The sequence below is a fragment of the Macrotis lagotis genome, chromosome 1 (assembly GCF_037893015.1).
Source record: "Macrotis lagotis isolate mMagLag1 chromosome 1, bilby.v1.9.chrom.fasta, whole genome shotgun sequence".
NCBI lineage: Eukaryota > Metazoa > Chordata > Mammalia > Peramelemorphia > Peramelidae > Macrotis > Macrotis lagotis.
In genome coordinates this window covers 728470419-728482335 of record NC_133658.1, presented here as the reverse complement: position 1 = coordinate 728482335, position 11917 = coordinate 728470419, and the positions used below count along the sequence as shown (strand labels likewise).

Genomic DNA, 11917 nt, shown 5'->3' with positions numbered 1-11917 from the left:
GTATGGACTCCATGGTTAATAGTGAGATCTCTGCAGACTTATCAAATAAATGGATGAACATTTAAAGGTTGGGAATATCAGTGTTTATAAGACGGAAAAGAAAGAAATATTGAGCAAAAAGAGCCTTTTCTTCGATTTGGGAACTTGACAAGTGACCAGAGGCAATGAGGTGTTGTACTTAGTTTCAGGAGAATTTGAGTTCTAATGCTGCCTCAGACACTAGAGGTGTGACTATGAACAAATCACTTAATTTCTTCCAGTAATAGTTTCTTCATCTATAAAATGATGATAATATTAGCACATTCCTTTTTGGATTGGTGTGAGATAATCTAGGCATGGCACTTTGAAAAAATTTAAGGCATTTCACAAATACTAGCTACTATTATTTGGGTGAGTAATGGAAGAATAATGACAATTTGTCCATCTATCAATCAACAAACATTTAAGTGTCAGACATGAGCATACAAAGATGCTCCTTATCTGATAGGAGTTTATATTCTATTGGGAGAATGTGACAAATTCACAGATCAGTAAATCTAGGGCAACTAAGTGGCGTAGTGGATATTTTATAACCCAGGAAGACTCATCCTTCTGAGTTCAAATCTGATCTCAGACATCTACCAGCTGTGTGAACCTGGACAAGTCACTTCATCCTGTTTGCCCAGTTTCCTCATCTGTAACATAAGCTGGAGAAAAAAATGGTAAACACCACTTTAGTGACTTTACCAGGAAAACCCCAAAGGGGGTCATGGAGAGTCAGACAGGACTGAAAAACAATCAATCAACAGCAAATCTAGGATATATGCAAAATAAATATACTAAATAGTTGGAAAGATAATGAAAACTGAGAATTAGGAAAGTCCTCTTGAAGGAAATGAAGGAAAACTAAGCCTGGAATGCAAGTAGGAGGTTTCAAGAAGCAGAGGTGAAGACAATCGGTAAAATTTATCTGTAGGGTTTTTTAGTTTGAAAGAATTTCACATTCCTTTGTAAGGAACCGTCCCATTAGACTGTAAGCTCCAGGAGGGAGGGACCTTTTTTTGCCTCTTTTTGTATCTTTAGTCCCTGGCACATCATGAGTACTTAACAAAGTCTAGTGATATAATGTCACTTAAATTTCATAAAAACTTCTGCTATTCCACCCTCCTCCTCCCCTCAGAACTTTTCAGCTCTCTTTTGGAGGATGAAGATGACTAGCCTAAAATCACTTAAAGTGTCAGAGGCAGGATTCAAATCTTCACCCTTGATCATTACTAACCTACTGGGCTGAAACTAGGAGAATCAGTAGGAAAGGGTGTTGGATGCCCTTGGGATGTGGTAGGAAGAGCTTTGGGAATGGAATCAGATTCTTTAGGTTGGATTTCCAGTAGATCTACCCAGATGACCTGGGTTAAAGTTACTGCTCTAGACTCTAGTTTCCTCTTCTTATACAATGAGTGGGTCATTAGAATGTAAACTCAGTGAGAGTAGGGATTATTTCATTTTTTCTAAATATTTGCATCTCTAGCATCAACCACAATACCTGGCAGATGAAGGGTCCTTGACCAATGCTGGCTAGATAACTTGAAGGTCTTTTTTAGCCATAAGTATTATGAAAAAATTTTAGCTCAGGAAAGGAAAGCTGATGCTTTCTGGTTAGAGATTAAAAAAAAATCCAAACAGAGCTAGGAAACAGTATTGTGCATACAAAAGAGAGTCAGTAAATGCTGATGGCTGGCTCTTTGATGAAGAAGAGTCATCTGGAGATCTCCATAATGGAAGGGAAGTTTGGAACCACTGGTTTCCACTAAGCTGCACTGGTTTCCACTAAGTTGCCATTTTCTTCTGCAGCTCAGATTTCCTATAAGCACCTTGGGTCTTTCTCTTGACCTTTTTTTCACTGCTCTCTCCTCTTCCCTTCCACTTTTTGGTTTCTTTGACTTCTCTGAAGATTTATCACTAATCTCACTTGCTGCAAATAGCCTTTCCAGGATTTCCCTTCCTCCTAAAATTCTGGCACTTATTTTCCATTCTTTCTCATATTACCTCCCAATTGCATATATTTTGGATGTATTTAGTTATTTGTGTATTGTGCCCACCACTAGAATGTGAGCTCCTTGAGGGCAGGGATAACATTTTTGCCCTTCTTTGTATCTTCAGGACCTGGCATTTTATATGGATAACTAAGGGAAACAGGGTTATTGCCCAGGGTCTCCAGCTAGTAAGTATTCAATGCCAGATTTGAACTCAAGAGGATGTCTTCCTGATTTCAAATCCAGTGTAACTCATCTCTAATATAGTGATATCATTTTGATCTTCAAAAGCAAAGGACAAGAACCAACCAACTAACTAGCTGTCCCATATTTACAGATCTGTGACTGTGTCCACCCCCCCACCCCCCTTGGAATAGACACTCCTTGAGGGAAAGGAGTGTCTCACTTTTATCTTTGTACATCTAGTATAGTTGTTGGTACGTATAGTAGGTGCTAAATGATTATTGATTAATGAATGAAATAACGAACTGACTTCCCCAGAAGTTTCAACCTAGACTGTGAGAAATCTGCTATATTGAATAATATTATAATTTTTTATCATTCTTTTTGGTGTGTACTTTATCACTCCTATTAACAATATTTCTTGGAGGGTAGAAACCACATCTTATTTTTTTCTTTTATTTTTTCCCCTTTTTATTCCTTGCCCTTTATAATATATACATATATATATATATACATATATAATATATATATATATATATTTTTTTTTTTAGTTTTTGCAAGGCAAATGGGGTTAAGTGGCTTGCCCAAGGCCACACAGCTAGGTAATTATGAAGTGTCTGAGGCTGGATTTGAACTCAGGTACTCCTGACTCCAGGGCCGGTGCTCTATCCACTATGCCACCTAGCTGTCCCTTATGATATATTCTTTATGGTAAACACTTGATAAAAGTATGTCTGTTGAATGAATGGAAAGTGATATAGTTCATCCATGTCTGTAACCAGGACTAATCTTAAACTTTTTTTTTGACACATAGTCTTTGTGGTTCAGTCATATCTGACTCATCAGCTACTGTTTTGGGGTTTTATTGGCAGACTCTGGAATGGTTTGCAATTTCCTTCTCCAGTTCATTTTGCAGAAGAAGAAACTGAAACAAACATGGTTACGTGACTCATCCAGGGACACACAGCTAATAAGCATCTGAGGTCAGATTTGAACTCAGGAAAAGAAGTCTCTTTCTGATTCCTGAGGTTTTGCACCCTCTTCACTACAACCACTTAGCTACCCATAGATAAAAAGCTACATCATACAAATAATAATGATAGACTATGAGTTTCTTAAAGTCAGAGATTTTTTGTTTGTTTTGTTTGTTTGTTTTGGACATCTCTTTGTATACCCAACACATAGGACGTTTTTTAATAAATGATTTTCTGCTTCACATAATAATAATAATGATATAGATATCCATCTGTCTGAAAAGGTTTAAGAACAGTTCTACTTGGAAGCAATTGATGGACTAGATCTTTCTTGCCTTCCTTCATTCATTCAACAAACAATCATTTCTCTATGTTCTAAGAGTTTCCATAATTGCTCTCAGAAGTCAAGAAATTCTCAGTGGACCTGAGTTTAACAATTTTCCCTGTCAAGACAGACCTCCTTAGAAATGATCTAAGTCCCTTCTGTGAATGAAGCCTATTTCCATTTCTAAAATCATTCTTTCAGTTTTCACTTACTTCCTGTTCTCCCTTCCTTTGTGGAGGCACAGAGCCTCTGTCTCTCATTCTCCCCAAGGACTCAAGGAAGAGATGGAAAGCACTTAAGATATAAAACTTGCTGAGAGTGTAAAAATAAAAATAAAGTTTCATTCACTCCTCCTCCACGCCTCCCCTTCTTCTGCCAAGAACAAAGAGATATAGGAATCCAAGCCCTCAGTGTCTGCCTAGGGCTCTGCAAGACAAGACCTCAGCTATAGGACTGTTCTGATGGCTAAGAAACTACTTTCATTTGGCAGACAGTGGAGTGGAGTTCATTAGTCTATCTGTTCACCTTCTGAGTGAGTGGAATCTCACTAAACCTGATAACACTTTGTTGGTTTTTTTTTTTTTATAAAGGACACAAGTGTAATTATGCTAGGGCTCTCAGGAAATTCTAGTGATGAAGTGAGGACAGGTCACTTCCCCTTCTTGTGCATTGCAGGGCTGGGGTGGTGCTGAGAAGCCTGTACAATTCTCTTTCTTGAGACTTCAGTGAATATGGACCATGAAACAGTGGGGAATATTGTTTTGCTGGCAATTGTCACCCTCATCAGTGCTGTCCAGAACGGTAAGGGAAGGCCCCTGACTCAGGATGATAAATGTTCTTTTTATAAGAGATAGACAGAATTTAGAAGTTAGCGGTTACTCAGTTGTCTTATGTAGATCTGTGTGTGTGTGTGTGTGTGTGTGTGTGTATGTGTGCAGATGTTTTGGGTATTGGGGGTTCAGACTTTCTTCCTGTTACTGATTCCCTAAATCTTTTCTCCTTTTTATTTTGATAATGATGGTTAATCATATTTGGTGAACTATATCTGTAGCTCAGGGATTGTTTCAAAGTACTTAGCAAAGGAGCAATATTCTCAAAATTCAGTGATCCAGAGTTTAGCAGGAAAGATGGGCAATAAAGAAGAGATGACAAGATCAGGATGAAACAAAAGAACCAGCTCCCTCTGCCACTGACATTTTACTACTTTTGATCTAAGTGCTTCTAAGACCAACTGGATTCCAGAGAACATGACTCTTCCCTCCCAAAATTGTTTGGAGATTAGCTTTCTTGTCTTCTTTCTTCTTGAGGGCCTCCAGTGTCTGGTCTGTCTTCTTAATCATGCCTCATTATAGCTTTATGGTTTGATAGTTTTCAAGTTCTTTAATTGACAGATCCATTTGGTCTTCCCATATTTATGTCTCTCTGGATAGTATTTGACATTTCTTTCTGATCATCATAAATTTTTACAGTATCTTTGATAATGTTAATAATGTTGAAAATATTAATGACCACTCATACTTATATTGTACTTCAAGCTCAGTAAGGTACTTTAGATACCTTATTTGAAATTAGATACCTCATTTGAAAAAGTCTGTAGCATTTGGAAGTAGACTCCTGCATCCATTAAATCTCAAGTTAGTTTAGTTTTGGCAAAAAACAGTGAATATTTCCTGTGAGTTCAGCTACTTCTTGTGGCATGGTATTATTCAGTACTGAATAGAGTGCTGAATTTGTAGTCTGGAAGACCAGGGTTCAAATTCTGCCTTAGACACTTACTAGTTGTATGATTCTGTTTTTAGCTCAGAGTTGTCCTATGAGAACCCTTATCTCTTCCTGCCCCCCTTAGCTGAGATGCCTGGTGGATTCTAGACTGTGCTGAACAACATGACTAGTTCCCAGAATAGTAAGAATCAATGGATATGACCAATTCTTGAAAGGAATAAGTCACTTAATCTCAGTGGATCTGGATCTTGTCATCTGTAAAATGAAATAGTCAGATGAACATATATGGCCTTTATGATTCTATATTATCATTCCAATATGATTCAATGATATTTAAAAACATTTCTTTGTAACCATGAGCGATCCAATGTGCCACTCATAAGCTCACTGAAAATAGTAAGAGAAACATGCAAAAATGATGGCTTTTTATCCATGTCTCTTTTTTATTGGTGAATTACTACTTTTTTTTTTTTAAATTTACATTTTGTTTCCAGGGCCTCCATTCTCACTGTGGTTCTAAACAATGAGAAATTGTTCTGTTCATATCCAATGACCTTCCTTAGAGTTAACCTCTGGGGTTTGATTCAGTGACATCAGTTCTCACCCAAAGCCCAGGAGGAAAAAAGACATTAGACTTGCCCAACTTCACTTCCCCCTTTTTTTTTGTCTTTCTAAGTTCCTTTGGTCATCAAGATTTTTGAACTTGTAGCAAACTTCTAGCCATCAATGTTGTACAAATCAGATTTTTTTTTGGAAGAAACCCCACAAAACCTCAAACCAGAACAAGTTGAAAGCCCTCATATCCAAGAATCAAACCTGTAAATCTGTGAAACTTTCTTTTTCAAGAAATAAATACATTACTTGAATGAAGGGAAGCCAGGAAGCTTTGAATTTTGAATTGATCCTACAAAGTTGCTAGTTGCTTCTGACAGGAATATTGAGCCAGGAAACACAGAACCAGAGAGAGCACTTTTAAAAGGGGGGGATGAAGTTTTGTTGCTGAGAACCTGGCTTTGTAAAGGTTGAGCAGATACGTCTGAGTGTCAGGCATACTACCCACAGAGGTGGGTAGTTGTATGGTGTCTAGAAATACCAGACTTCAGATGTGTATCATCACCTCATCAACCATAGTGAAAGGGGATGATTTGACAGCCTCCTCTTGGCTAACTTTATATGAGGGGATCTCCTCTTGATTCCCTCATATAAAGTTAGGCTTCTTTTGATATGTTGGTTAGTTTTGCTGTATTTTTCCTTCTCTTTTTTTCCTTTCTCTTTAGTAAGACCTCATTTTAAAAATTTTGTCATAATGTTTTGGCTCTCTCAGAGATGGAGGTAGAGGTAGAGGGATATATTGGGACATAGAGTTGATATAAAACCAAAAATATATCAATAAAATATTATTTTTAAAAAACCAGTGACCAGAACCAGAGAACTAGGAATTTTTTGCACCTGCAAAAGAAAAAAGGTATTCTTAGTTGGATCTTCCTTTTTAGAAATCTGAAAATTTCTGATTTGCTTTTCCTATTATTTTTAATTGGGAGGGAAAGAATGGGTGGAAACACAGGGGTAGGGAGAAACTGGTAACTTCCAATTTAATTGATCCAATTAGTATTTATTAAGCTTCTACTTGGCACTGGAAATATAGAAGACAATACAAAAATTAGTTCTTGCTTTCAAAGAACTTATTTTCTAGGTTTAGGGACTTTAGTGGGAGGAGATAATAAACTTTTTTTTTAGTTCTCTGAATTTGAAATGCTCTCAATAAAATGTAATCTTGAGAGCTTTTTTGTTTAGTACATATCAAGCATTTAATAATTACTTGTTGAATTGAATTTTGAGACTTCCATCTAGAGATATATAATATGCATTTGATTATTGATGATTATTATCTGGCACTTAGGAGAGAAATTAGGATCTGGGAATATTTGCAAATCAATAATATTTAAACCAAAAGGAACTAATGGAATTAATAAGAGACAGAGAAGAGGGCCTAGGATTGAACCTTAAGAGGTAGAGATAGATGATACAGTAAAGGGGACCATAAAAGCATTCAAACCGGAGAAGCAGTATTATAAAAACTGAGGGAAGAGAGAATATCCAGGAGGAAGGGATAGTCAACAAAGTCAGTCTTCAGAGAGGCAAGAAAAATGAGGACTGAGGAAAGCTATCAGATGTATCAATTGAGAGATCAGAGATAACCTTAGAGGGAGCAGTTCCAGTTTGGGACAAGAATTAAGGAGTAGGAGGAGAAGAGGTATAAATAAGGGGTGGAAATGACTTTTTCTTGGGATTTTTAAAATGGAGAAGCCATATAACTTTATTTCAATATATTCTTTGAAGCCAGGTGCAATTTAAGGAATGTCTGGCAAGTTTAGGTAAGCAGACTTGATAAATAGGAAACTGATTCCTTTTCCTACCCACTTACGTCTCTTCTCAACTTTTACCATCATTTCTATTCATATGTATGTGGGACCCCAAGCACCATGTCTTCCATAGTGATAGAAGACTGGGATCTTCCTTGAAAGCATCAAAATAGTTGGATTGGGAGTTTATCAATCAACTCAGACCGGGCAGATTTGTGTCTGTCTGAATGATTGCATATATATATATATGTACATGTGTGATGGGAAGGGGAGAAGTTTTATAAAAGGGAGTGAATGATCACAATCAAGTGTCACTCCTTTTATGACTGCCCAGATGGAGTTAGAAAAGGGTATATGAGTGGGAGGGGTTGGGAAGCAAATGGTTCCAAGTACCCTAGACACTGGTAAAGAGACTTGGTAAACCACCATATTTCATAAGGGGTTGATAGCATTGAAGGTCCTACCTTTTCCCTTCATTCTTTCCTTCATTGACTTCTACCAGTAGGTACCCACCTTATAAATGCCTTTGAGACCAGTTTGGCACCCTGTTAATTAGGCTACACGTGGAGCTTTTACTCCTACAATTATGGCTCTACCCTGAATTGAATAAACATTTAAGATATCATCTGATCAATATGACAGAGCCATTACTTTTTGTAATCTGCATAATCTCTCTCTCTATTAAGGCAACCTGAGTTTCTGTTAGGCTTTATAGTATCTTTCCTGCCCTGGTGGCTCATGTTAACTTTGTGATCACTAAAAATCCTGAAATAGTTTTCATGTGAGTTATTGCCAAGTAACATCTCCTCTATCCTTTACTTGTGCAAATAAAAACACAATTCACTTTATACAAGAATTTGCATTTATCCCCACATTTAACCTTGGTTCTAACTCATGCTGTTTAAAACATTTTGAATATCAATTCCATCATCTTCTCATTCAACAGGTATTTATTAATACATACTATTTGAAAAGTACTAGTTTTTAATTTCAAATGTTTATTTCTTGTGTTTTTTACATTTCAGTCATTTCCCTATATATCTTTCTCCTAATACCCAGAACGCTTCCTTATAATTACAGTGAAAGAAAGCTAAACAAACAAAATATAGCCATTGTATCCGTCCACATCTGTCACATTTGTCAGCTATTGTTATCTGACCTGAATTTATTGTTAGACATGATATTTATTGTGAATTTAGTTACCTTTTTGTGTATCTTTTCTCTATATTATTTAAAAAATTATATATTTTCTCTGGACTTTGGTTATTTCACTTTTCATAACTTCATACAAGCCTTCCTATGTTTTCCCGAGTTCCCTATATTTGTATTTGTTTCTTATAGTGCAACAATGCCATTGTATTTATGTATCAGTTTATTCAACCATTCCTTAATTGACCAAGATTCACTTTACTTCCAGTTTTTAACTACCACACAAAATGTTACTCTGAATGTTTTGGTATATATTGAACTTTTCTTTTTCTTTAACTTCCTTAGGAACATTTACCCAATAATGGAATCTTTCTGATTCAAAGGTTATGAAAAATTTAACAAATTTTATACAATAATTTCAAATTATTTTTCCAGAGCAATTTGATCATTTCATAATTCTACTACTGGTATGTTAGTACATTTGACTTCCTGCACTTCCTCTAGCATTGACTTTCCATTATTTGAGGGGTTCAATATCCTGCCTCAATAATTATAGAGGACATGGACTTTCTTAATCAAAGATAAGAAAAGGTCTAGTCATTTTTATTGAATTGATCGATTAATAATAAAAGGCACTAAACTAAGTGAATCAATTGGAAAAGGTGTGCAATGTTTCCAGTTATTGGAGAGATGACTGTATAGGAAGAAGACTGAAACTGGTTTGAGAGAATCAGTCATGCTCAGTGATACTCCTATAAAAAACAGCAAGCTAGTTCCACAATCAGCATTTAATTGATAGGTAGACTAGAGCAGAACACTCAAATTCTACCTTCTGTAGAAGGTCTTTTCCTGAGTCCTCTGCACCTTTACCCCCAGAGTCATGGTTCTAAGATGATCTTCTATTTGCACTGTATAGATTTATTTGAATGTATATAGTTATTTGCATGTTGTGTGTCCCATTAAAAGATGAGTTCCTTGATGGCAGGGACTATTTTTGCCTTTTTTTTTATATCCCCAGGACTTACTGCTTGATTGATTGTCTGAGAACAGTTTTCCCCAAGGTCCTGAGAGGGAATCATGGAGGGGCAAGACTGGGATAAAAGAATAACCTCTCTTTGTCCTTCTTCCCCAACTTCTAGACTAGAGAATGCCCCTCTGAACTTTGAAGGATTAGAAGATTAGGACTTCTCATAATCATCTCTTTGAAAAAAAAAGAATTTAATGAGATAATTTAAATTTCATTTATATTTAGCAGGGCTGACCAAAATGTTTCTGCCTGGCCTCATGTTACTGGAAGGACAATTTTATGTAGCCCCTCTGTGGGTATACTAAATGCTTTAGGAAATGAAACTAAGCTATGGCAGAGCTATCACTTAAATGGTGAATCAAAATATATTGTCTATTGTTTCAATAAAACTTTTAAAAGTAAGGTCAGACAGTCCTGATATATAGCCATATAAATAATACAATTTAATAATATATATAATAAACAAATTATATATATCATATAATTGAATTTATGTCCCGGCATTTGAATCCCCAGGTCACTTTATTACTCATTCAGTTTATTATTATACAGATATAATATATCCTACATGTGTCCTGAATATAAAAGGATGTGGTCAACTAGGTTTTGTGTAAATTGTCATTCACTGGCAAACTCATGGATAGCAGAGGATAGAGCACCAGCCCTGAAGTCAGAAGGACCTGAGTTCAAATTAGACCTCAGACACTTGACCCTTACTAGCTGTGTGACCTTGGGCAAGTCACTTAACCCTTATTGTCTTGCATCTAGAACCATCTCCTGTCATCCTAATTTATATTAGGCCACTGGACTTAGATGACTCCAGAGGAGAAAGTGAGGCTGGTGACTTAGCACAGCACCCCCTCATTCATATCCAGTTCATGTGCTTGTCATGACATCACCTCCTTATGTCCTGGTCCTCTTGGAGAAAGAAGGACCAACAGCATCATTTTCTATAATCTCCTAGCACCCTGCCCCTCTCAGGCTTTGTGCAGGATAAGCTGTCAATCATCGGTAAACCCCTGTCTATCACATTCCCTTGGATAGATTCCAGCTGTTAACATTCACCCTCAGGGTCATAGTTAAACAAGCACATTAATTAGATCACCAAAGACTAGATAATATTATCAATAACAGAAACTGTAGCAAATTTCAGTTCTTTCTCCTCTCCTCACTCAGCATGAAGCCTTACTTCCTGCTTGCTTCTTTTTCCGGACTTGAACAGCAGAGGAAGCAATCAGCAACTTCTCCTGCTAATAAGCAGTTTGTTCTGGCAGTTTGTCAGTCCTAGAGTGGGTGCTAGGCTTCTCTACCCAGCACTGACAGCTGTGACTGTTGGCCACTATACATCCTGGCTCCCTGAGCTGTGCTGACTCTGCTCCTCAACAGCAGGATAGCAGACTCACAGAGTCTAGGGAATTATGGGATTATCCCTATGGAGGTAGTGCTGCTGTTTTATCTTGCTCATTGCCACCAAATCTATGTCTTTTTATGTCTTTTGTTTTCTGCTTCGTTGCTTTCCATATTCTGATGACCTCCATCACTTCTGTCCTGGTCAGTCCATTTGGGCTGTAAAGTCAATCACAATTCCTCAGTATTGAAATCTTTTAGGAAATATTAATCTATGACTGGGAGTTGCATCCCAATGGAAACATCTCCTAATGGTATCTACAGGTATGTCTTACTAGCCTAGTGATTTATAGACATAGAGCTAGATATGACCTTATTTTACAGATGAGAAAACTGAGCCCCATAATAATCCTGACCTTCCTTTCTGTTATTTTCTCCTGTGAATGACTGGGCATTTCCATTGTTTCCATTGTTATTTGTTCTTTCTTCTCCCTCGTACAAATGCTTAGTCTTTAATAACTGCTCAGTACTATCCTTAGTCCATTCAAATGGACATAGACTTCAGAGATCATCAAAGACAATAGGCAATCTAGAGACTCTTTGACAAGAAAATAGGTACACAGCAGTATTTTTTTGCTGCTTTGATCATTTCTTTCTTTTTTTAAAAATATTTTGTTTATTTGTTTTTATAACTACATGCAATGGTAGTTTTTACCAATCTTTTTTTGTAAAGTTTTGAGTTTTAAATTTGTCTTCTTCCCTTTCTTCCCTCCTTCCTCTCCCCTGACAATCTGATATAGGCTCTATATTTATAA

At 36.7% G+C, this 11917-nt stretch overlaps 1 protein-coding gene across 2 annotated transcripts in view; it reads left to right on the top strand.

Annotated features, from left to right (window-relative positions):
- The first annotated feature begins 3937 nt into the window (after positions 1-3937).
- Positions 3938-11917, top strand: part of ALOX5AP (arachidonate 5-lipoxygenase activating protein) — a 42468-nt gene continuing 34488 nt past the window's right edge. The window contains exon 1 of one of the 2 annotated variants that reach the window (XM_074216109.1): positions 3938-4295. In XM_074216109.1, the coding sequence (XP_074072210.1) occupies positions 4226-4295 (70 nt within the window). In that variant the 5' untranslated portion in view covers positions 3938-4225. The remainder of the gene's footprint in view (positions 4296-11917) is intronic. The other variant, XM_074216108.1, reaches the window with a different exon arrangement.